General features: G+C 43.7%; 1 protein-coding gene across 1 annotated transcript in view; it reads right to left on the minus strand.

The window, feature by feature from the left end:
• The window catches only part of CPD (carboxypeptidase D), a 41699-nt gene that overhangs the window by 12048 nt on the left and 3108 nt on the right, over positions 1-26543 (minus strand). Inside the window, exons 2-12 of the mRNA XM_048518687.1 lie at positions 23117-23364; positions 15240-15382; positions 14144-14313; positions 12811-13175; positions 10269-10460; positions 9282-9449; positions 7891-8000; positions 7015-7117; positions 5849-5991; positions 4454-4623; positions 1737-2045 (exon numbers count right to left, since the gene is read on the minus strand). Of these exons, the coding sequence (XP_048374644.1) occupies positions 1737-2045; positions 4454-4623; positions 5849-5991; positions 7015-7117; positions 7891-8000; positions 9282-9449; positions 10269-10460; positions 12811-13175; positions 14144-14313; positions 15240-15382; positions 23117-23364 (2121 nt within the window). The remainder of the gene's footprint in view (positions 1-1736; positions 2046-4453; positions 4624-5848; positions 5992-7014; positions 7118-7890; positions 8001-9281; positions 9450-10268; positions 10461-12810; positions 13176-14143; positions 14314-15239; positions 15383-23116; positions 23365-26543) is intronic.

A 26543-nucleotide genomic window follows, 5' to 3' on the forward strand; every position in this document is an offset into this window, starting at 1 on the left:
CTGCCAAGACAGAGGAGACCTGAAGCATTGGTTTTTTTTAAAGGGGACAAGCGGGAAATTCACAGTGCCATCCTCAGCAGAAAGGTCCACTGAACTTAAAGGGCTGACAATAGTATAAAATGAAATGAAAAGCAACACAGTTGCACTAGCTAAGCTAGAACCGTTACGAATGCTGCAGCTGGTTCCTCAGAGCCTGTGCAGAGTTCCTTGTGGTAGCAAGAGGTTGAAGGAGTTCTGAACCTCTACCCAGCTTCCTGTGGAATCAGTTTCCACAGAAGTCTCAAAAATGGAAGACAATGAAAAATCCCAAATGTACAGATGTGTATAGCAAAGAGACTTAAACCCAAGCCAGCCTCCTTTCTAAACTGACAAGTGGATTTATCCAGTCCCATGCAAATCCCCATTTTTTATAACAGAGGCTACTTTTACCAATCAGAGCCGCATCCCGCCTCCATCAGGCACTTGGTAATGGCTCTGAACTCCCATGACAAATACCTGGTCTCGTCTAAACAGGTATATCCTTCATCCGAAAGAGATTGAGTCTGCCAGGGTGGTCCAATGCGGGATGGAGCTGAATACTTTTATTGTAATGCAATCTAGGGTCCTAGATGATCTAGGTCAGGGGTAGGGAACCTGCGGCTCGAGAGCCGCATGCGGCTCTTCTGCCCTTGCACTGTGGCTCCACGAGCCAAGCCGCCGGCCCCATCCTTGCCCGCCCTGCAGGCAGCAGGGCGGGCGCACCAACTGCCCACGGTCGGCTGGGCCGCGCCACGGGCTTCCCCTCTTGCCTGCCCCATTGGAGCGGGGTGGGTGCTTTCTCGGCGGCTGGCGAGGCCAAGCCGCCAGCTTCATCCTTGCCTGCCCTGCAGCCAGCAGGGCGGGCGCATCCATGCGCTTCTCAGAATGAGCGGAGTAAAAGGTAAAAAAACCCCAATATATACAGTGTTATCTTTATTTTAAATGTCAAAAATTATTTGCGGCTCCAAGTGTTTTCTTTTCCCATGGAAAACGGGTCCAAATGGCTCTTTGAGTGTTAAAGGTTCCCTACCCCTGATCTAGGTGAAATCCCTGAGTCTGAGCAAGTTTTAGGATTTCTGTCATACCCTCGTTCTCTCAACCATAAGCTGAAATGAATGTATCTGCTTGTTTCTACATACACTTTCCCCAAACTTTTCAGTCCGCATTCTACAAGAGAAACAGTAGGTAGAATCTTTCCCCTCACACTTCAAAGAATCTTGTCAAGACTAAACATTCAAAATGGCTCTTAGATGAACCGTTTAAATCCACAGCAACAGACACGGCCGCGTGCATGCCACAATTCTAAAGTCATACGAAACGTAATGCACAGCGAAGAAATGCCTTCGAAGAAACCCTGTTTCACTCGAGAACACGCTCTTAAAGTTGCAAACACACACTTCAAAGTACACACAGATATGTCAGAAGGGTAGATGAACAACAGCTGTGGTGGGGAGGAGAGTCCTGCATAGCTCCTCTTCACAAAAGCAGAAGCAGGTATTTAAGACAAAATAAGAGAAATCATCACATTTGCATCCAGGCCTCAATATTCTGCCTTTTTTTGATGCAGAATATCAAGGGATTTTGTTTTTAACACTGAGAGTACACAGCCCCGGCAACAGGGCTATCTCAGACAAAAGGATTTCTGATGCTCCTTTTTCCGTCTTACACACACGACAGAGTCCTTTTTTCAGAACACACAGGAGAAGAGCATCATTTACCTCGTGAGGTTTGTGATCAGAGGGTAATTCAGGTTCAGGCCTCGAAGGAACATGGACAGATCCTTGTAGGGGCGGTACCTATAAGGTAGGACGTCTGCCATGGAAGTCAGAAGGTGTTCCATCCCATTCTCAGCTGACAGGTTTTTGATCAGGATCTCAAACTCCCTGGCCACTGGGTCGCTGGCATCTGCCATGTTAATGTCAGGGACTTTCCCTTCCTCCCTTCTGGAATCTTCTCGAGTCAAATTGAAGTTAACTTGCACTGCAGACTGGTCACCTACTTTCACAATCTTTGTTTCTGAATTATACCTTGAAAAGAAGAAAAGAAAAAGAAGAAAGGTTTTCTTAAATGAATGCTCTGGCTAGCTCGTGACGTTAACGTTTTCTAACAAGACGAGGTGAACACTGGCTTATATGCTGATTAAGAAGAATTATTCCTTCATTAGTCATTTGAATGATAATAACAATGAGCAGCGAAGAATCTGATTTGGGGACTAGAAAATTTCTGGCTTAAATCTCACATGCACTATTTGTTTTATTTATTTATTTGATTTATAGGCTACCCTTTCCCATCAAGATGAGTTCAGGGTGCCTCACAACATTCACTAGTCTCAGCTCTCCATGTGGAATATGGGGGGTGATGACAGATAATAAATAAGAACAACAACGGCTAACATGACAAGGTCCATGTAAGTATCGCTGATCACAAAGGATGTGAAATACTCAATAGCTACAGAAATACGAAGCATTGGCATTAGAAAATCCACATTAAGCACACAGGCACCCAACGTCTAGGAACTATAGATACCTCAAGTGTCAAACTCGTGGCCCTCCAGATGTTCATGAACTACAATTCCCATCAGCCCTTAGCAGTATAGCCAATGCTCATGTTGGGAAGGACTGATGGGAATTGTAGTTCATGAACATCTGGAGGGCAGCGAGTTTGACACCCCTGATATATACCAAACAGCAGTAGACATATAATGAGCTGCTCAGCCAATGCACAGAATAAGACTCCTAAGAGGGCAAAGTATTAGCAATATCCTAAACCAGTGATGGCGAACCTTTTTGAGACCGAGTGCCCAAACTGCAACCCAAAACCCACTTATTTATCGCAAAGTGCCAACACGGCAATTTAACCCGAATACTGAGGTTTTAGTTTAGAAAAAATGGTTGGCTCTGAGGCGTGCATTACTCGGGAGTAAGGTTGGTGGTAGTCAGTGGCTTTGCTTTGAAGCAACCATGCAACTCTTCGAACGGGTGAATCATGACCCTAGGAGGGTTTATTCAGAAGCAAGCCACATTGCCAGCAACCGAGCTTACTCCCAGGTAAAGGATCGCACTTTAGTTCTTTGCATGAAAATCAGTGGAGTTTAACAGCACTTAACAGGGTTACCTATACTACTTCCCCAAAACTAGGTCTTAGGTTTAATGCTAAGAATCGAGCCCAGCGGCCCAGGCCAGCCTAGATGTGTGTGTGGGGGGGGGGGGCAATTTCCTCCCCACATGATGAACTCTGTTTGTGCATGCCCACAGAGAGGGCTCTAAGTGTGCCACTCACAGTTCGCCATCACTGTCCTAAATTCTTCCTCTTTCCTCCCTTGCTTCATTTCCTGTCTCGGCTACTGATATTGTTCACAAGTCTACTGGCAAGAATGAACTGAAGTGCTGACTGATGTTTATGTCAAAAGGGGAAAACAGAAGGCCTGATGTGGGCAGATGTGCGAGAGAAAGCATTTGAACAAGGGAAGCCAGTATTGTCATCTGACCAGCAGATGGCGCTACAGACTGAAACTCAACTACTGCCAAGAAAGGCTATAAAGCTACAGAAATATTTTAACAGCTGTGGATGAAATGCCCCAGAACCTGCCAAACAAGTCCTTGAGTGCTGCGTATCTACCTGATCGGTTGACCACAGATTCAATTTAAATCAGCCACTTCTTACAACATCCAGCCCTGCTCCCTCCTTCAAAAGAGATTGTCTCCTTACAGCTGCTTATAATGGCTCACATTTTTCTCATGAGGAAAGCATTTAAGGATGCAATCTTAGGAGACCCCAACAGATTTATATTACATAACTAATCTGAATGCACAAGCAGGTTCTAAGTTGTGTCAGCCAGGAATGGGACATCCATCACGTACCAGGGCAGCGGACCACCAGCTGCTGGGAAAGGGCCGTCTCTTATCGTGTCCTGCTTGTGAATTCCAGCCACATCTAAGCAGCCGCTGCTGGCAGCAAAAGACGACCCTAAGTGGACCTTTTCAAACCTTATCCAGCAAACTCAGTTCTTGCTGTCTTAATCAGAAGAATGACCCCAGGCAAAAACCAAGATTGGCAGGAATAAGGTACAGCAAGGGGCCAAAAGAAGTCTCAGTGGCATCTTCTATTGGACCAGCTCTTGCCAGAAGGTATATGTAAGATTTCCAGAATACCTTTCTAACCAGAACTCTGAGCCCTGACACAGTATAAACCAGTGGTGGCGAACTTTTGGCACTCCAGATGTTATGGACTACAATTCCCATCAGCCCCTGTCAGCATGGCCAATTGGCCATGCTGGCAGGGGCTGATGGGAATTGTAGTCCATAACATCTGGAGTGCCAAAAGTTCGCCACCACTGGTATAAACCAAGAACAGCAAGAAATGCACCCATCTCTCAAGGCATTGTAAGGAATTCACAACAGCAAAAGATCATCCTGCTGTGTGCCTGAATACTCACCCCCGAGCAGACACCGTGATCTTGTAAGTCCCCGGGGTTAACAGGCGCCAATAGTCTCCGCCCATGTAAGTGGAGACAGGATGATCGATGTTGGCAATGCTGACCGTTGCATTTAAGATGCCTTGTCCATCTGTGGCATCCAACACAAACCCTTTGACACCTTGGTGAACCTGGGCAGTGAGAGGAATATGAGATTATGCAAACAGTTGTCGCACAGTCATGGTCATTTATCTTGTCTGCATCTATTCCCCAATCCAAACTCCATCAGAAAAAAAGAGGAGTGCAGCGGAGAATCGGGCCAAAGAAGCTACTTTAGACGATTCTTACTGGCCCTTAGCCATATAGAATGAAATACAAGAGAAACCCTTCATGTTCAAAAGATACTCAACAGAAGACATCTGTGAGGATTTTCTCTGGACTAGGCAATTTCAAAAGCTTTGGAACAAGTTATTATGTGCAAACAACAAAAAACCTACTGAAACAATTCCTAGTTAATAGTTCATCTCTGGTCACAAGAAGGGAAATCACACAAAGATTCTGGGAACACCTCTGGAAAAGGTTCTAATTTTGAAGCGTCTCCTATGTGTGTGTGTAAAGTGCCATCAAGTTGCAGCCCACTTATGGCAACCCTGTATGGTTTTCAAGGCAAGAAACCAACAGTGGTTTGCCGTTGCTTTCCTCTGCATGACTCTGGCATTCCTTGGCGGTCTCCCATCCAGTTACTAACCAAAACAGACCCTGCTTAACTTCTAAGATCTGACAAGATCTGCCTAGTATGGGAGTCTCCTGTATCAGCTACCAAATAACATTCCACTTGATCCCAGTAATCCAAATAATGGATGGACTTATTGAGATATTTTGAAAGATAAACATACAGCAGGTGATTACAAAGACAGGCACCAAACCATTTAGGGCTGTAGCTTTCTGATTTGTCAGTCTGTGTATCCAAAGTGGCCAAAAGGTGCACACAATGGAAGATGAACCCACCAAGTAGCAGGATTCAGAAGGAGAAATGCTGAGGAAAAAAAATCCCTTGTGAATTAGCATTACAGGAATATAGAGAAAGGCTTATTCACAGAAAAGATCTGGCAACAGATTTTGGAGTTGATCACTATGTATCAACAAAACCATGATATCAACTAAGACCCATAGAGAATGCTTGGTAATATTGGAGAATGACAGGTAATATAAAACTGGCTTAAGTTTTAAGGCTGTTTTCTCTAAGTGGACACCATGGTTTATGGCCAAATATACAGTCAAGAGATGGATATGGCAATGACATGCAGGCATCCAAGCCAATATGAGCCACTGAAAGGTTCTGCAGAGGAAGAAACTGTTTGCAGCAGAAGTGAAGACCATCCCTTATCCCAAGTGGGATAACACATTATACCTCACCTGCTTAATGAATTGAAGTAGAGACCTGCGATTCTGCTCCCAATACCTGGGCAACTCCTCTGCCTTGGGGTACTTGACACAGCCCAGCTCAATGGTCAGTTCAAAGCAATTTGTGTTCACGTAATTCCAGTCTTGCATTCCACCTGAAACAAAAACATCAGAAGAGCCATTAGAACCTACTGGTTAACAACAACAGGTTTGCTTTGAAAATCCTACTGTGTTCCTGTAAGTTGGCTGCAACTTGACAGCACGTCACACAATAAACCAGAACCTTAAGTCACAAAGACTTTTGCAACTCTAGTTGCAAAATATTTGCTTTGAGCCTGTCAAACTAAACAACACACATTGCTTCAGGGCAAATTAAACTTCTTAGGTAAACCAGTCACACCTTGGATTCAGAGAGCTGGAATAAAGACAGGCAAGATGTATTATATGTTTCTTTAGCATATAACACGTCTGTCTCTTTCTACAAACACAAGATTTATAGCACAGTATGAAACAAAACAGAAAAGGAGTGTCAAGGGAGAAAGTTCACAAATGGTTTCCTGAGGTAAGGAAACCTGGGGAAAAGTACAGCTGCTCTTTCCAAAGTGACACTGAGCTGTGCAAATGCAGACAGAAGTCACAATGTGCTATACATCCAATTTCCTTAGATTAGCTCTCCCCAACCCAATTTCCTTAAATTAATCAATTCCCGTCACATCTCTACCTTGGCTGTTAAACAGAGAAGCTGTGAATTATATGTATGCACAAGCATACCTAGCAGAGTTTTGACCTCTCCTTTGGCCTGCACAAAAAGATTCATAGGCAAAGATGGCTTTACAGACTCCAGAACACAGACTCGCTCTAACTCAACACAGTTACACTGTACTAAATGATTCACAAAGTTACTTAGATAAGTTATTAGGGAATGTGGTCTGTGCTACCGTACTCAGCTTACTGAAATTAGGATCCTACTGTGTCATTTTGTATTATTTAATGTGACGGGTTAAGACTTATGCCTAGCTCCAGTTATTTTTAGATTTCAGATAGGTTTGTTCAACCCTAATCCTATGGTACGGTTTATTCAATATAGGCATCCTACTGACTGTATTCACTCACTCTGAGTAATCCAAGTGAGAAAGGTAGGCAATAAATGATGTAAATAAACAACAAATTCTTCTTACCTGGAACGTTATACCAGTGAGCTCCGTTAGTGATACCGTGAGGGAAGTATTCATCAGGATACATTTCTGGACATGGGTGACCCTGGTACATTTCCACATTTTCCTGAAAAAAAGAACAATCCCCTATGAAACAGGCGCTTCCTAGAATTATGCCAGCACCATTCACCTGCCTCTCACAGAAAGCAGACATCCTCATGTCTGCCAAATCAACTACATGTCTTTCGCCCATCTTCTCATGGAGCAGGAGCAGCAGTGGCATTGTGGTTAAGAGCAGGTGTACTCTAATCTGGAGGAACCGAGTTTGATTCCCCGCTCTGCCGTCTGAGCTGTGGAGGCTTATCTGGGGAATTCAGATTAGTCTGTGCACTCCAGCTAGTGAGTCAGCTTGGGCTAGTGAGTCACAGTTCTTCTGAGCTCTCTCAGCCCCACCTACCTCACAGGGTGTTTGTTGTGAGGGGGGAAGGGAAAGGAGTTTGTAAGCCCTTTTGAGTCTCCTATAGGAGAGAAAGGGGGATAGTAATCCAACTCTTCTTCTTCTTCATAACTAATTTTCCTGCCATGATTTTACATAATTAAATTTATTAAACTTAACAGTCTGCTACTACCCTTTCGGGCTTGGGGCGGCTTACAACATAATTTAAAATACATACAAGTGAACATCTAAAAATATTAAAACATTCCAGCAATTCATTGGAATGACCAAGGAAAATGTGCTGCTATTGTGATTTTACTATGAAATATACTCCTACTTTGATTTGACTGTACATTTTTTTTGCCAGAAGTCCCCAAGGAGAAAATTAAATGCCATGCATCAACACAGATCCAAAAGGGTTTAGGAATGCTTACAGAGAAAAACCACACAACATGATACTTTACCTTGGCATAGGAAAGAGCAATTTGTTGGAACAGGGAATCATCTGGGGATTTACTGTATGTGGCAATGCCACGTTGGCCATCATCGTAGGGATAATTAACAACCAGGGAGCCTGCGAAGAAAAACAAGAGTTCATTTTTCAGGGCTTTATCTTCAGAACAACAGCTAATCCTGCCACTGGGGGGGGGGGACCTTTTCAACAAGCTTCTGCTTTTCTAGGGCCAGGACTTAGCAAAACTAAATGAGATAAACACAGGTGACAAATGAACTATAAAGCAACAGTTAACCCACCTTGTTGGAATGCTTTTGCTCTAAAGAAGAAAGAACCTGCATGTAAATAGCTTTACATTACACAGGAGGAAAAAATTTTATTTTTATTTGTATCTCCTCTTTTGGTGGCGACTCAAAGTGGCTTAAATTATTCCCTTTTCCCCTCTTTCATCTTCACAACAATCTTGTGGGGTGGCTTAGGTCAAGAGCAGTGGCGAAGCTCCAAGGGTGTGGGGGGTGCGTGTTGCACCGGATGCGTGCCTGGGGGCATGCGAAAATCATCGTGTTCCCCCCCAACCCCTTACCCTGCCCCACCAGCCTGGCCCGTTTTCAGCCGGCAGAAAGCTGAAAAAGCTGGGGGGCAGGGGCCGTGGGAGGCAGAAAACACGGAGTGTGCGCTGGCCGCACTCCTGCCCCAAGGTCACCCAGCAAATTCCCATGGTAGTGTGGGGACTTGAACCTGTGTTTCCTGGACCCTAGCCCAACATTCTAATCTCCACCCCACACTAGTTCTGGAAAACAGCTTCATAAAAAAAGCACATTGATGCCCAAGAGAGAGAAGCATGGACTTTGAAACAATAGAAAGGGGGGCTGTCATTGTTCAAGAAGTCGTGTTTCACTGAAGGTTGTATTCTGCAACGGCCTTTGATCAGCACGCTCAGCGGGTTAAATGCTACCATAAATAATTCTTCGAGGCAGAGGTGACCTCATGCCGCAGCCCTAGCAGGCACTCACTGAAAACTCAAAACTTTGAATTTGCAAAAAAACCCCCAAAAAATCATAAGTCATATTTCTCCAGGATTGTTATATTTATGAAATAGTTCAGAAGGCCTCAAAAACAAGAAAAGACAGTTTGCAGAAAGTTCTATTACTCTATTCACAAAATGCCCTCACTGGGAGATTTCTCAGAGATTTCCAACCCATTCAGCATTCTCTTGCAGTGACTCCTGATGTCAGAAAGAAATGGAGCACGGCATCTAAAAAAACATCCCAGGTTCAATTTAGTTACTGCAACTGATTTAAGCTTTGGCTCTAGGATACAGCAGAGAGACCCCAGTGCAATTCAGCCTCGACAAAAGAGGCTCCACAGGTTTTCAATTCAAGTTGGTCTTCATTCTCTTACCTCCGTGCAAGTTTGCAGACAGGACAAAAGGATAGCACTTCAGCCAGTTCATGACAGCCATTGTCTCTGGCTGCAGGGGGGCTGAAATCTGAAAGAACTGATCTGGAAAATTTCTATTCAGGTCGTAATTGTTGCTGTTATTTCTGCCAACAGTCCCCTCTCTGTCTCCTGAGAAATGAAACACAATCTGTTGAAATGACACTTTCTTGGTTTCAAGGCAACGTAAGCACCCCAAGAATAATTTGCCCTCCCAGGAAACTGGAAAAGAAATGGTAGGCATTATTGCCGAAATATTCCTATCCCATCCTTCCTCTGCTTAAAAGAGACAGGAGCCATTAAGAGGAAAACTCAAGGTGGTTTATCAAAAAACTCTGTCTCTATCAGCTACTAAGTTTGACAGAGATCTACCTACTTGTACAAGCAATCACAACTTTTTGCCATGCTGCACTGTTTTCATCATCACTCCAGAAATGTATCTTGGGATGAAACTTTCATCAGAAAAACAAGATTTGGGGTGGTCAAATAAATCAAAGAGCTGCTTTTTAACCCTGGAAGGCCTACTTGACTGGAATCTTCAGCCTACATTCCTGCATACATTTCAGGGAAGTCTGCTGCGGAAAGTCTATGTGCTCAAAAAAGTATGTTCCTTGCAACTGCAACACATCCAGACACATGCAAATGTGCCTCACCCCCCTGCGAACTGGACAAAACAAAGACCTCACCACACTGTGCCACAGAGAGAGAAACACATCTCACTGTGACATGCTTCCGAAGATGCCAGCCATAAATGCAGGTGAAACTACCAGACTACGGCCACACCGCCAGAAAACCCACAACAGCCAGTTGATTCCAGTCATGAAAGTCTTCGACAAAAGCCTTTCCTCAGGGAACGGTGCAAACAAGTTATCTTCTACCTCCATTTCCAGAGTTCAGTACCTGTTTAACCACCTAGTTATGAATGCCGAAAATGTTTGTAAGCTCCGATACCTTCTTGAGATTTTTCGTAGCCGTCGGGGTTCATAGAAGGCATGATATGGATTCGAGTCTTCTGAACCAAGTCTGTTACTTCAGGGTCAGTTCCATAGTTCTTGCAAAGGTATTCGATGAGATTAAGGAGCAGTTCCCGGCCCACCACTTCATTGCCGTGCATGTTCCCGATGTACTTGAATTCTGGTTCACCTGGAAGGGAAATGGATGTTTCTCAGCACTGCCAGATCAGACCGTTAGCACAAGCGGTCTCTTTCTCACCAGGCTCAGCCTGTTTTTGTTTTATCTACAACACTTCTATCTTTTTTGTCAATATCACCAGAGAAGCTAACAGCACAAGTTAACAGTACTGACACACAAAAACTAGGACTTGCCCAATAATCAAAAGACATGATAAGCATAATCCTCACAGAAATTTCAGCAAATTAAAATTTCACGATTCAAGTAGATACACAGTAACAAACATCTTGGTTTCCATTAGCAGTCAGTTGAAGGGGGGCTGGCTCAGAGCAGGACGTGTACTTTTGCATTTCCATTCTCCCATGTCTGCTGGACGACATGGGGGGGGCAGCTTGGAGCATAAAATTTACCCCACAGATTTTGTTTCAGGCCCAGCCCCCACCAGCCAGCTCTTCTAGGAGGGTGGGGCCAAGTAGGGCTTTTGCCCAGCAAGGCTTCTAGTTGACTATTGAAGCTCTGATTGGCTTTGGCAGCAGCTGCCACCACAGCACAAGGATTTGCAATGTGTTACTCAAGTTAAGATGTGGCAATCAATTTGTGGCTTGTTCCTGTGGCATCTATTTTGTTGCTGCACCCACCATGCTATGTCAGAATTCCAAATGTACCCACTGTTCTAAACGAAGACACCTGTTCTAAACAAAGACACCTATGACCTAGCCTTGTCTCCTGGGAATGTTATACCTGATTAAACATGTTTCTTTGAAAAACTTCTCATTTTAGCAGTTTCAAATATTTGAAAACCAGTTTAAGCACAGCTCTAAGGGTGAAGATGAAGGCCCAGAAAAAAACCCCAGATTTTTAAAATGACCCCTCAAATTTTTCTCCAGTGGAAAAACTGAGCAATTTTGGGATTCACTGAAAATGCTCCTATAATTTTTCTTCATGTCGCAATGAGTAAAATGAAAGATGAGGTTTTTACTCAAAATGCACAGAATGGAAAACATTATGAAAGACAATTTACAGCATTAGATCATGATAATTCAAGTTTCTTTTGTTTAAATAATTTGGTCAAGAATTAATAAGCTATAATGTGCTTAATTATAATTAAAAATGTGCTTATTATTAAAGAGCTCAGTGTTGACAAGTTTAATACCCAAATACACTTATAGCCCTACCTATGACAAGTATAGGCAAGTGTTTCTGTTCAAATAATAGTTTTTTTTGTTTATTACAAAATTAACTCTCAACTATTTTTTCACATGTCTCATAACTGTCAAATGGCAAAAATTAAGACACATGTACTATGGTAGCACACAGTGCAGCAGTTTGCAACTCCTGAAATATTGGGTATATGTGCAGTTTTCTTACACAATTATGCTCCATAAATGTAATAGTATCATTAATATATTAGCCAATTAATTTATAAATGATGCATTTTATGTTATCAATAAACTAAATTTAGGTTTGATAGCATATATTTCAATCTTTCCCAAAATTCTGAGGTTTTTCAGGAACCAGGGGTAGGATGTATGTGTTTTTCCTGTGACTTCAAGATTTTATGAACTGATCTACATCAATACATAACATCCTATTAGCGCCCCTATCCAATCTCAAGTAAACTCTTTGATCCATTTTTGCATCTGAGGGCAAGAGTGTTGAAAGAGCCACTTGCTTCCTTGAGGCTCAATTTCTGTGTCTGATTTTCCATAAAGCTTCAAATCATCCATATACAGCAAACGTGAGATTTTTTTCTGAGTCTTTGGTCATTTGATATCTGGAGAGCAAGGGCATACATTATGGGGAGGGATGGAGGGGTAACATGCAAGGGAGGGAAGGGAGGGGCCCCGGCATCTGGACATGGCCCACCTGCCCTAGCAGAGGGAGAAGGAAGGAAGGGGGAAGGGTGGCATGCAAGGGAAGGGGAGGGAGGGATGGCATGCAAGGGGAGGGAAGAAGGGGTGGCATGCAAGGGAAGGGGAGGGAAGTTGACTTCCAGTCTCAAGTAAACTTTGTAATCCATTTTTGCAGCTGAGGTAAAAGGGAAATGCGGATCTTACCAGTTTAAAGAACCTGATTCTCCAGCATGCACACAAGAGGAATTAACAATGGAAACCTAAGCGGTGCCTTCCCTGGGCAGTGAAAGAATCCCCTTTGTACACTTAGTTGAACTCTCATGTGAAGGCCAAACAAACAGGTAACAGAACGTTTCCACCCCCACCCCCCCCACCCCCGCCCCATATTTGCCATCAGCGTTCTTTTGCTTGTACCCTGGTAGGAACATCCTCCACTAAGGACACAGGAACACTTTTTGCTTGGAGTTAACTATACAGTCTGAACAGACCTAAGATGGTTAATGAGTTACCTAATTCATGGATGCCTGGATTGTCCGATATCTCCATCACATACAGCTCTCTCTGCTCCACTGACTTGCCAGCTGAATAGAGGCGGGTGATGCTTGGGTACTCATTGGCATACTTCCTCAAGAAGATTTCCATGTCTGGGAAGTGATGATGACGGAAGTCCTTTGGCTGAATGACTTGATGGGCAGGGGTTGGCCTTTCTGTAGAGGTCAAATTAGTAGTATTTGGAGCAGAGTCTGTGACAGGTACCAGAGTATCCTGGATCAGATCAGAGACTGGCACTGCTGTTGTCGGTTCCAAGGAGAAGTCCACTGCAGTTGCATTCCCTTCTTTCACCTCAACGTTTACTACAGTGACTGGCAAGTAACTACAAAAGAAAGATGTTAAGTTATTGTCAAGAAAAGGCTCCATCATATTTAACTGAACTCTATCACCAGGTGCAATGTTTCAGAGCTTGAGAAATGAACTGTCCAATGCAATGATAGTTACAGAGACACCTTCCCTTTGGGACCAGTAACGTTTAGTATATGCAGTGTCATGACCAGGACTCCCGGTCACCTCAGCCATGGTGCTCCCATCACCTCAGGGATCTCCCTCAGGTCTCAGATATTCTCAACCTGGCTAGTGCCACTGCTAGTGGTTGACTGGCTTTACAGCAGGCAGCCACCACCTAGCCTTCTTTTCCCTGATCCTCTGGCTTCCTGAAGCTTTTATAGCTTGCTTCCTCCCCTACAGCCCCACCCCTGAGCCCGTCCCTTTATCCAGACCCTTCCTGGGCCTCTGCCTTTAAAGCTTTGCTGGCCCTTCCTCTGCTCTTTGGCTCCTGGGAGGAAAGGACTGTTCCTGCTGCCGGGCCAGCTTCCTGCCAGGAGGGGCTCCGAGGCCAGCCCTGCCTCTGCTGGCCCTGACCTGGGATAGCTGCTGCCTGGTTCTCGCACTTCCTTGGGCTGCTGTGACTTGCCAGGTCTGCAGGTAAGTGGCTTGGGGCGGGGTTGCTGAGCCAGTTGGGGAAGTCTGGAGGCCTGGGTCCTGGACATATAGTACTTGCTGCCAGTAAAGTAATTAATTCATTTCCAAGTCCTTTCAAGAGCCACCTTAGGTAAGAATAAAAATAGTATTTAATACCCATCTCCTCCTTCCCCTTTCTTGCTGTTCTGCAACCACTTGTTCAGTTCCCTTAGTACAAACAATATGAGCAAATGGCAGGACCCACCTGGCTCATGGGAAAAGAACAGACAACAGTTTCTATGCTTTCAGCTCCAGGATCAAGAACCACCCTTGCCAGGTGCCAAAAACGTAACAGCCCAGCCCCATAAATGTTCTAGAAGACATTACCCCATAACAGCTGCTGTGATGTTGTAGGTCCCAGGAACCAGCAATCTGTGATAATCACCAAAACGACCGGTCGTGATGTTATGAGCAATCCCAGCCACAGCAATAGTTGCATTTTCCAAGCCAGCCTGACTGACAGAATCCCGGACAAATCCTTTGACCCCAATTTGGACCTGGGCAGATTAACACAACGTGGATCAGGTATGAAGCTATTAATAATAAAATAATTCTTCCTTGCACTGTGGCTGTGTAGTTCTTCACAACAACAAAGAGCTTCTTATTTCAAACTAATCACCCTCTAGCAAACAGTCTACCTTGATCTCAGATAGATATGACACTATTAATCAGGCAGGAAAACATTTCCGTATACATAGAGAAAGTACAGCAGCTAAAAGCATTAAAATGTCACATGGCCTCACCCGTGACCAAGCTACTAATGAACCGGAGGGCCTGGGAGAGAGACTGCCCTAATAGAGTTGCAGAAAACTGGTATATTTGTGTATCATGTGACAGTACATTTATGGTTCTCTGAAGTATATAATGCTCAGCAGAAAATCAGACATAATTTAAGACATTCAGCTCGCACTTCTATCTGAAATTTGAGATGCTGCAGCAGTAGGCTAGTAAATACTGCTTGAATCTTCCTTTTTTCCTGCAGAAGACCCAACAAACAGAATCTATTCCACGCTGCCCCAACAGTATAACATAACAGAGGCTGCCATTCATTCTGCAACAAAACAAATGCAATGGAAGAGGACTGTGAAGCAATAGAAAACCATAGCCAGGCACTCTGTCACACTTGTAATGGGACAACCAGAGGCCCATGTGATTGAGACAGAACAGGGTCTCCTCTCCTCAATCCCAGAGGCCCCTGGGCACTGCAGACAGAAGGAACATTGGCTTTCTTCAGCACAGAGAGGAAAATGATTCTAGAATATCATTCTCCTGACCTTTCTGAAGAATGAGAAAGTTATCTAAACACGAAGTGCATGTGAACAATGTAGAAGGGAGGTACTCCTGAAAGCCAGGACAGTGCAGAAATACTAGATGAGAATATTAAGCTGCCTGTGACATTTACAAATCCAAAACAAAGACTTACTTTTTCAATAAAGGTGAGAAGAGATTCCCGGTTATTTTCCCACTCCTGCTCAAGTTCTGATGCCGGCGGATATTTGCAGCAGGAAAGCTCGAAGGTGACCTCAAAGCAGTTGGCCCACACGTAGTTATAATCCTGCATGCCACCTAAGGAATTCAAATTGCATGAGACATTGAAGTAATCAAACTAAGTGTCATTAATTAGATGTCTCCGCATCAGCAGAACCTCTCGCCATCATTTCAGGTCAGTGGATCTCTCAGCAAGCCGGACAAGCTCATTTGTTCAGGTTGAAGGAGGGGAAGAAGTTAAACAAGCAAGGAAGAAAATTGTCCCTGGTTATTACTGCAATTCCTTTGAAGAGGAACCATGCAGCAGAAAATTACACAAAATCTTTTAAGGCAAAAAAATAATAATTCAGAAGGAGATCCACGTTCTGTAACACAAGTCATCAACATTTGGCATCTCCAGCTAAACATGGTGCTTTCTCAGTGACTAGTCCAAGGAGCCTAGAACAGCCTTTGTGTGTTTTGCCATCAGATCACAGCTGACATACGGCAATCTCATAGGGGTTCCAAGGCAAGAGATGTTCAGGGTGGTTTGCTATTGGCTGCCTCTGTGTCACACCCGTGGTATTCCATGGAGGCCTCCCATCCAAATACTTGCTCAAATCAAGGCTGAGAATGTAAGTCTGACTCAAGGTCACCCAGCAGGTTTCCATGGCACAGTGGGGATTCAAACCTGATTTTTTCAGGTCCTAGTCTGATACCTTAACCACTATACCATGCTGGCATAGGTTGGACATTGGCAATTTCTTCCAGGCAATCTCAAGCATTTCCGCATCTCTGCCACAACTATTTTATCAGTCAAACTCTGTTTTTGCAAGGTTGGGCACCTGGGAATGAACACAAGATTAGTCACTCTCAAGAGGTACTGGTCAGATCAGCAAAGACTTCTACTGCCGCTGAAACACTATCGAGTTACAGGGTTTTCAGTACCACAATAACAAAGCTTTCTGTTGTTTGGTAGACAGTCTGCACATTGTGAGTCATCCCTTGTTATCCGCAAGGCATCTCTCTGGAAGATATCGCTCTGTGAAAAGCAAGCTTTGTCCCTTTGTAAAAGATTACCAGAAGGTATAGCAGAGGTTTATAATTGTAACTGATGATGGAAGAAAACTTAAGAGTTTTCTTCCATCCACCCTGCACGAAACGTAAATGTGGGGAAGTGATAATCAGATGGGTAAAGTGAAAGACAAAGAGGGGAAACAGAACTGTAAACAAGCCCTCCATCAACTATCCGTAATTTATTATCTTATCCTGGGCATCTTTAGAAATACATTGTGATTAAAAAAATGTCCAAGTCCAGTTACAACCTGCCCAGAACATCAGAACAGACTAATATTTGGACTAATATGCTAATTATCCAGACTAAATAGCACTTCAGATCAAAGCAGATTATTTGCAGCCATTCTCGAGGCATCTTGCTTTCAGCCTGGCCTGTTTCAGTAAATATATAACTGAGTGGAAACTAAAAAGATTATGTCATTTGAGGACAAAAGCATCTTCAGGTAATGTCAGCTGAAATCTGAACTTTCTTTTTAGATCCTCAGAAACATCCATCAATCTGTTGCACTTTGCTTTTAAAGACACAGTTTTATTCAACATTTGCAACAGGGAGGTGTGTGGGGTATTGGTTAAAGCACTGGGCATGTTTCTGGGAGGCCCAGGTTCAAATTCTCTCTCTGTTATGGTATAATGATCAGGGGATGATCAGGGCCAGTCATTTTCTTTCACTCTACCCCATCTCACAGGGTTGTTGTGAGAAACAAAATGGAGGAGGTAAGAATGAAGTATGCCACTCATAGCTCCCTTGAGGGGGGGCAAAACAAAAAAGTGCCCAAATACCCTGTTTCCCCCAAAGTAAGACATCCCCTGAGAATAAGACGTAGTAGAGGTTTTGCTGAAGTGCTAAATATAAAGCATCCCCCGAAAGTAAAACGTAGCAAAGTTTTTGTTTGGAAGCATGCCCGTTGAACAGAGCATGCAGCGCTGGAGCGGAAAAATAAGACATCCTCTGAAAATAAGACATAGCGCATCTTTGGGAGCAAAAATTAATATATGACACTGTCTTATTTTAGGGAAAACACGGTTCATAAATACGTAATACATAAACAAATCCTTAGTTTTCCACGTAAGTATGTTTTAACATCAGAGCCAAACAGAATAAGGATGCCCAAATGGATTCCACTGTTAAACAGAAAATGTGCAACCTCTATGAAGCTCTCTATTTAGAGATGTCAAGAGTAGAAACTGAGAGGAATTCATCACAGTGAGAGAAAGACTTCAGAGCAACCCTGGAAGTTCTCAATCTTTTGAGAAAGTCAAGTTGCTATGAATCTTCCATGGATATGTCAACTCTGCAGGTCACAGATGTTGTACACGGACAAGGATTAATACCATTTCACCATATTCATAATATTCCCAGGGTTGGTAAATTGAAAATGCACAGTGTATTTAAAAGCTAAGGGTGTCAGCAAACGGAGCCACAGAGATGCCCTATGCCACCTCCCTAGACCACATTTAGCAATATAAATGCATGTATCTTCTCTAGCTCAAGAGAAGAAATGAGGCACTACTCTGGGTGTTTGAGAAAAGTGAAATTAAATCACATTTTCGTTGCTGGCCTGATTCTTTGTAAAGCGACATGGGGATGGAGATTTCAGTCAGCACATTTAAATCCATTTATAAACCGTGTCAGAAGCACTCTGCCCATTTGAAACCATGCAGCTTTCCCCGCGCACACACAGATGTCACAGTACATTCTGTTTTAGCTTTTTAAAAATAATTTAACTTCCGTGCTGCAGTGCTAGACCAGTAAAGCAATTCAGTGAGCGCTGCAAGCATCTGAATGCTGTCCATGTAGATGAACTTGTCCAGCACTACAGTGCAAAAGTTAGAACATTCAGGGGTGGTGGAGGCAAAACAGAATGTGCTGTGGGAAAAGGCAGGAAAAGGAGTGGCACTTTCAGAAGCACTGTAGACATTTCAAACACCACACGACAGTGATTCAGAAAAGCAAAGAACTCAAAATGGAAGAGAGGAGGTTTTTTTAAAAAAAATCTCAGCCCATCCACCCCCCCCCCCCTTTGCAAACTGGGCACAGTCAGCTTTGTCTGGAAAGGTAAATAAAACCTGCTAGCAGTCAGAAGCCAAAACAGCTGTGTCCGCAATGACAAAAAAATCTATTAGCAACTGGCAGCTAAAGCAAATTGCAAAGGCAACTTTGAAAGAGTCTTCAGTTTAAGTTTTGCTTCAGTCTGCTGTGGAATGTTAGCCAAACAAAGCAAATATACCAAATGCAGGAGCCAACTGCATTTCGCACAGGGAGGGGCTGTCATATCATATCTTCTCGTTCCCCCAGAGTCAACTGAACTGAGCAAGTGGTAGAGTTTCTTAATGCTTAATATCTTACATTTAGTCCATTTAACATAATGGATTAGCAGCACAACTGCCCTGACAACTATATGTTCATTGTAACAAGTACGGCACAGGTATCAAACTCACGGCCCTCCAGATGTTATGGACGACAGTTCCCATCATCCCCTGCCAGCATCATGCAGGCAGGGGGTGATGGGAACTGTAGTCCATAACATCTGGAGGGTCGCGAATTTGACACCTATGAAGTACGGGGTTCCTATTTTACTTAACATTCTATGCTACTTTATTCTGCAACGTGTAGACTCACACTCCTATCAGCTAAGGCAGAGGTGTCCAACTGTGGCGCTTCAGATGTTCATGACTACAATTCCCATCAGCCCCTGCTGGAACGGCCATGCCAGCAGGGGCTGATGGGAATTGTAGTCCATGAACATCTGAAGCACCACAGTTGGACATCCGAGCTAAGGGCATCCTGACAGCCTTCCCACACTAAATTTTGTACCTCTAATCCTCCCAGCTCAGCAGCCTGGTTCAAAGCTCATGTTAATGTTTATAATATCAATATTATAAGTGTTAAACACCTTAAGTACGCAATCACATTACAAGAAGCAGATTAGATTAAGTTTTAAATGAGACACTGACTAATTAAATTAACAAAAGCACAATGTTTATATCAGGTAAACAGCTTCCATGAAATACCAAGTTGGTAGGTACGTTAGAAGTTCTCAGTGAGAAATCAATGAGTCCTGTAGAAACTTAAAGATACAAGCCCTATTCACATTTACTTGACAGCTTCACCACTGAATACAGTGGTTTACTTACCAGAAAACATGCATTGGCTTGGACAGTAAATACTAATCAGCTGATCTATTCTTGCAGGAGCTTTTATTGGCCAAGGATTGCAACCTTTGGATGTAGACAACAGTGCCACATGACCCAAAATATTACCAAGAGCTAAAGTTTATCAGCCAAGAAATATACAACAGCACAGGCCAATTCCAAATATTCACTTATAGGAGACTCTAAATTATACAGCTTCGGTAAAATGCTTCACCATTAAGGAACTTTTCAGACAGCATTCCTGAGACAGAGATCTTGTTGGGGAAGATAATATTCTTTAGGACAGACCTATGTAACTGAATTGCTCCTACAATTACTTAAGTTGTTCAGGATATCCTGCTTCACACCGAGCATTCACTCAACCTTAAATACAGTGATCTTTGTTGATTCAGTAAACACACTGCTTCTGTCAACATTTGTATGCACTTACAGTGGACAGAGATGGGAAGAAGGAAGAGGCAGTGGACAGCTGCTAGACAACACTAAAATAAAACTTATCTATACCATGATCCCACTCAGGGTTTCTCACATGCTGTACCCTTCTGTAAAAGAGGGGAGGTTGTGAGAGTTTGGAGGGAACTCACAACCCCTGAGAGATTCCTCTCTATTCTCCTCAAAACTCTCCCTGCAACTTTGGGGTGCAGTAGAAAATCTGCAGCTACTCCAAGATTAATTTCCCCCAAATCCTCTGATGCTTGGAGTCATCAAGAAAAAGAAGAGCTTGGATTTATACCCCACTTTTCTCAACTGTAAGGACTCTCAAAGTGGCTTTCAAGCTCCTTCCCTTCCTCTCCCCACAACAGACACCTTGCGAAGCAGGTGAGGCTGAGAAAGTTTGGAGAGAACTGTGATGGCCCTAAGATCACCTAGCAGACTTCATGTGTAACAACAACTCTGATTCACCAGATTACAGTCTGCTACTCATGTGGAGGAGTGGGAATCTAACCTGGTTCTCCACGTTAGAGTTTACCGCTTCTAATCACAACACCACGCTGGCTCTTGGAAGGGTGAAGTACGCCTAATATTTTCCAGCCTGTCAGCACTTTTAGCATTCTGATACAAGGTGGCAGGCACAATTAAAAAACAGCCACTGCAGGACATGATGGCACACACAATACAGTTGAACCCCAAATTTAAAAAATACTGGGAAGAGGAAAGAAAATAATGCTAACACTGGTGGCAGCTGCTGCTGAACCAACTTTATTTTATCTTCACAGCCAATCAGAAGCCCTGCCCCTGCAGAAAACCTGGCCACACCTACTTTCTAAAAACACTTGGCAGGATCCATGGTACCCACTGGCACTACATCAGGGACTCCGAGATAGATTAACCAAGAAGTTTAAGGCACCTCTCTCTCACACACACCCTTTTAAAAATAAGTGTTTATTTAACTAGCATGCATTCTGTTCAAATATACCAACACAGGCAAAGCTAGGAATCATCAACTTGCACAGAATAGCTTCCAATGGACAGAAAAGAAACATACCAGCCACCTGCCTTGTTACTTTGTACAGTCAGCATTCTTGGGAGAATGGGTTTGGAATGACAGGAGTCAGGACTGAGGAACCCCCCCCCCCCCAGTTCCCTCCTATCTCTCCACATGCCCTTTTCCACAAACAGCAGGCTGTTTTATTTCTTCAACTCCCAATTACATAGATGGCTATGGGGCCAACCCCATCTCAGTGGCTGCCTGCAAAAAGCCAACCCAATCCCCCTTGCTTTGCCCAGCTGATCTTTATGGATGCATCTGGAGACATGAAACGCCAACATTCTCCCTCTCTAGACAGTGGAGGCCAATTGTCTTTGCTCTACCACTATGTAAGCAAAGGGTTCCTTCTGGAGTGCGCCCAATATTGATTTTTCAATTGTTTTCACACATCTTTCTATGTGCTTTCTTGGAAGGCAGCCTCCCTTCATCCACAACTTTTTGACCCATGACATTTTCAACAACAACAAAAAGGTACAGGTAGTCCCATGTGCAAGCAGCAGATCATTACTGACCCATGGGGTGATCTCACATCACAACATTTACAAGGTAAACTTTGTCAACTGGGCAGTTTGCTGTTGCCTTCCCTAGTCGGTTTACATTTTACCCCCAGCAAGCACAACAGCCACTTCTAAATTCTTCTGTTCCTCATATTTTTAGTATATCTATGGCAAAAGTGTTGCAGTAGACAAATAAATATGGTATAACCCTAGTTGTCATCACAACAAACAGCTAACCTCTAATCCTCACCTAATCTTCTCAACTTCGAATAATTTCATTACTGCTTTAAAAGCTCCATTTGAGGCAGTGTACAAAAAGCAACTATTTCAAGAAACTACTCTGTCTCACCAAAAGAAAAAACCAAAATTGTAACTTCATTCACCACATTCTGAATCATTTTTGTTTTAGAATGCTTTGTTTGGGTCCTAGTGCTATTCTAACTTGCGGCCCTCCAGATGTTATGAACTACAGTTCCCATCATCCCCTGCCAGCATCATGCTGGCAGGGGATGACGAGAACTGTAGTCCATAACATCTGGAGGGCCGCAAGTCTGACACCTGTGGAATAGATGAAACAAGTAATGACAAAAACCCCATGTAGGAGCATTTTTGTGTCATACAACAAAACATTCTGAAGTAACTTCTCAGTTGTATTCTTCTGCTCTATAGGAGCCCGATAATGGTGCCTTCTCAATTTGCAAACTTGGTCTTGTATTTCATGGTCTCACACAATAACCCAAAGCTTTCCAATGCAGATGCTTACTTGTAACTCTATTACAGGATAATCGAGATATACAACACCAAGGTACAGAAAGGCATTTTATAAAGAGTATTGGATTGCAGACTGTACCACTATGTACTGGACATACTATCAGCTGCTGTACATATTACACAGAGCTAGTGTAATGTAATGGTTAAGAGCAGGTGGGCTCTAATCCAGAGAATTGGGTTTGACTCCCCACATGAACAGCCGACTCTTATTTGGTGAACCAGGTTTGTTTTTTCACTCCTACCTATGAAGCCTGCTGGGTGACCTTGGCCAAGTCACAGTTCTTTGGAACTTACAGCCCCACCTACCTCACAAGGTGCCTGTTGCAGGGAGAGGCAAGGAAAGGAGTTTGTAAGCCACCTTGAGTCTCCTGACAGATGAGAAAAGTGGAGTATAAATCCAAAACCTTCTCTCTACTGTTTCTACTGAATATACTTTTTCTTCTTTATATCTGTACACTGTATACATAACATGCTGCTTATTCAGACTTCTGTAATTCTATTACACTGCTGATTAGATGTGTTCATACCGATTATTTCAACTTACATTGTGAGATCTGGTTTGAGTCACAGTGAAAAAAGTGAACTATAAATATGGTAAATAAATAAATTTTAACAGAGTTCTCTGATGTTACTTGGACAGCTCTGGGGTACAAGAAACAAGCAAAATCAACGCGCGGATTCAGCTGAAGTATCAGCATCACCACAGTGCTGCCTGGCTTGTTAGATCGACAACACTTGATTACTCACAAGGCCCCTTCAGAAGGCACAATTTCACAGACATCTCAAAACCAAGGGGAGGCTTTTGTCAAAAATCTGACATCCCTGCAGTTCCCTTGAGCAACTTACCTTCCACATCGTACCACTGAGCACCATTAGTGATTCCTCCTTCGAAAACTTCTTTCTCCTCCCCAGGGCAGTTTGGGGTACCAGTTTTCATTATTGGATGGTTTGAGGCATAAGCCTTTGCCAAGTACTTGAAGACTTCATCGTCAGCAGATTTGCTATACAACCCAGAGGTCTGGTGCACAGCAGAGTCATCATATGGATAGCTTGCAACAACAGAGCCCCCATGCAGGTTCGCAGAAAGGACAAACCTGTGTGCAAAACGGAAGTGAATCTGTCACCCACAGTATAAAGGAAAGAATTACAAAGGAAAGATACACATCCAGTTAACATGACATGTTTCACCCCACTCCTCTAGATCTGACTAAAGAAGCTACAAACCAATTTGGAAGAACTGTAGTTTCTCAAAAGCTGCAACATAGAAGTAGTATCTCTCTGAGGGAAATGCAACATACTGGATAGGGTATTGGGGCGGGGGTGGGGAGGCAGGGGAGGAGGAGACAGAGGCCCCTTCCGCACACGCAAAATAATGCATTTTCAAACCACTTTCACAACTGTTTGCTACTGGATTTTGCTATTCTGCACAGCTTCAAAGAGCACTGGAAGCAGTTTGAAAGTGCATTATTCTGCATGTGCGGAATGAGCCAGTGTCTCACTTTTGAAAAACAGGCTCACCAAAAATTCCCAAGCAATGTAGCAACCAGCAAATGAGGCAGAAACCTATTAAACTTCAGCAAACAAGTTTATTAGGCATCAGTGCACAGGAATCTAGACAATAAAAATTTATTTAGGCAGAAGTTTCTAGGTTACCCATGAGTACAGCACCTAGGAAGACAATTCGGCCAAAGTTTTGATTATGATTCTAGATATATGCTACTTCATAAACTAACGAGGAAACCAAACAGAAGTAAAGGATGCATGGATGTCTCGGGCTTCGTCATGGGCAACTACACAAATCTTAACTTTCTTTTCACCTGTTAAAAGCAAACTTTGCAATTCCTTCTAAACAGAATAAAACTTGCATTTCAAAAGGCACCAGAAGAGCCTTCTTTAACAAATCACTGACCGCAAAACAGAGCAGTGTCTTCCATTTATTTCAAGAAGCTAGATTTCATGCACGCTTCAGTTTGTTTATTTAGTTTCGTGCCAGTCACGGACTACTCCAGTGACAACTGCTGCGAGCGCTGTGGCAAGGCAGAAAGCAACCACAATTGTTGAACCAGTTTAGATTGATATTGGATATCATAATGTTAAGTACAGTCAGGCATGAGAGTTTAAGATTTGGACAAATGGTGAACTGAAGGGTACTGAAATACTTCCACAGCTGACAGACAATTTTTATGTAACCAGACTGCAACAGCCTCTCAAATGCTTGCCCTTCCTACAGCTCCAACTGTTTTTGTAGGTCAAGCTGCAGAACATCAAGGTATAGAAAGCTGGGCAAAAGTTGGCCTTTTGCTGTACTCAACGTAATGTTGCATATTATGTTTTTTACATACCTTGCAATAGCCCCCCCAGTCATAATAGCACTCTGTTTTCTGGCTATGTGGCTCTCCCATAACATTCAAACAGCCTCAACAGAACCTTATCCAGCCACAACCTTGAAGACATCCTAATCAATTGCCACTCACCTCTAGAATTCTCAGGATTTATTGATTTGTTTTACACCCTGTCTTTTCCCCCAGTGGGACACAAAACTACTTACATCACTCCCCTCTCTTCCATTTTATCATCACAACAACCATATGAGGTAGGTGCGTAAACAGCCCAAATGGCTAAAGGTGAGTAAATGGCCCAAGGTCACCCACCAAGATCTTCTGTCTGATTCATTACCTCTCTTTACACGTATAAAGGGATGTAATGAATCAGACAGAAGATCTTGGGTGTGTAGCTAAAGTATGTTTGAATTCTTCACTCCCCCCCACCCCACAAGCCTGTCAGTTTCTCTCTCCCACCTAATGAAGCACAAGCCTCTTGACCCTCCATGCCTCACTAACACAAGCATCAGCCACATACTGTACTCCAAACCCTCCAGACCCCGATGTGAGGCACAGCCGCGCAAGGAGCCCATTGCGCCAAACCGAAATCTACCCCAGGGGACCAAATACCATGCTGCTTGTGAGAAGACTTCAAAATGCCATGCTGCTTTTTTATTGAGCCACTGGATCAGATACATGCCATGGGCTGATGTGCTTCCCTCCTTTTCAGGTCATTTTCAACAAGCTGCAGTGTTGTATGTGCGTGGACACCACAGCTTGCAAACTTATATCATGGTGTAGTCCAGGGGTGTCCAACTCTGGCCCTCCAGATGTTCATGGACTATGTTTCCCATCAGCCCCTGATACAGTTTGACACCCCTGATGTAGTCATAAAAATAAGACTGATTATCATTAGTATCCATGCATACCTTATGCTAGGAGTCCCCAAACGTTTTGAACCTGTGGGCACCTTTAGAATTAAGGCATGGTGGATGTACCTATAAAAATGCTGGCAGGGCTGATGGGAATCAAAGTCCATGAACATCTGGAGGACCAGTTAGACACCCCTGTTGTAGTAATAAGAATAAGACTGATTATCGTTAGCATCCATGCATAACTTATGCCAGGAATCCCCAAACATTTTCAGCCAGTGGGCATCTTTGGAATTCTGACATGGTGGGAGTAGCCATAAAACTGCTGGCAGGGACTGATGAGAATTGTAGTACACGAACATCTGAAGGGCCAGAATTGGACACCCCAATCTACACTATCCCTTCCAGCATAACTGGCAAGGGTGAATGGGAATCATAGTTCATGACCATCTGGGGGGACAGAGTTGGACACCCCTAGTCTACACCATCCCTTCCAGCATAGTCAGCAGGGGCTGGGGGGAATTGTAGTCCATGACCATCTGAAGAGCCAGAATTGAACACCACTGGTCTACACCATCCCTTCCAGCATTGCCGACGGAGGCTGATGGGAATCATAGTGCACGAACATCTGGAAGGACAGAGCTGGACACCCCTAGTCCTTACCATCCCTTCCAGCATAGCCGACAGGGGCTGATGGGAATCATAGTGCATGAACATCTGGAAGGTCAGAGCTGGACACCCCTAGTCCTTACCATCCCTTCCAGCATAGCCGACAGGGGCTGATAGGAATCATAGTGCATGAACATCTGGAAGGTCAGAGCTGGACACCCCTAGTCCTTACCATCCCTTCCAGCATAGCCGACAGGGGCTGATGGGAATCATAGTGCATGAACATCTGGAAGGACAGAGTTGGACACCCCTAGTCCTTACCATCCCTTCCAGCATAGCCGACAGGGGCTGATGGGAATCATAGTGCACGAACATCTGGAAGGTCAGAGCGGGACACCCCTAGTCCTTACCATCCCTTCCAGCATAGCCGACAGGGGCTGATGGGAATCATAGTGCATGAACATCTGGAAG

The sequence above is a fragment of the Sphaerodactylus townsendi genome, linkage group LG16, assembly GCF_021028975.2.
Source record: "Sphaerodactylus townsendi isolate TG3544 linkage group LG16, MPM_Stown_v2.3, whole genome shotgun sequence".
Lineage (NCBI taxonomy): Eukaryota > Metazoa > Chordata > Lepidosauria > Squamata > Sphaerodactylidae > Sphaerodactylus > Sphaerodactylus townsendi.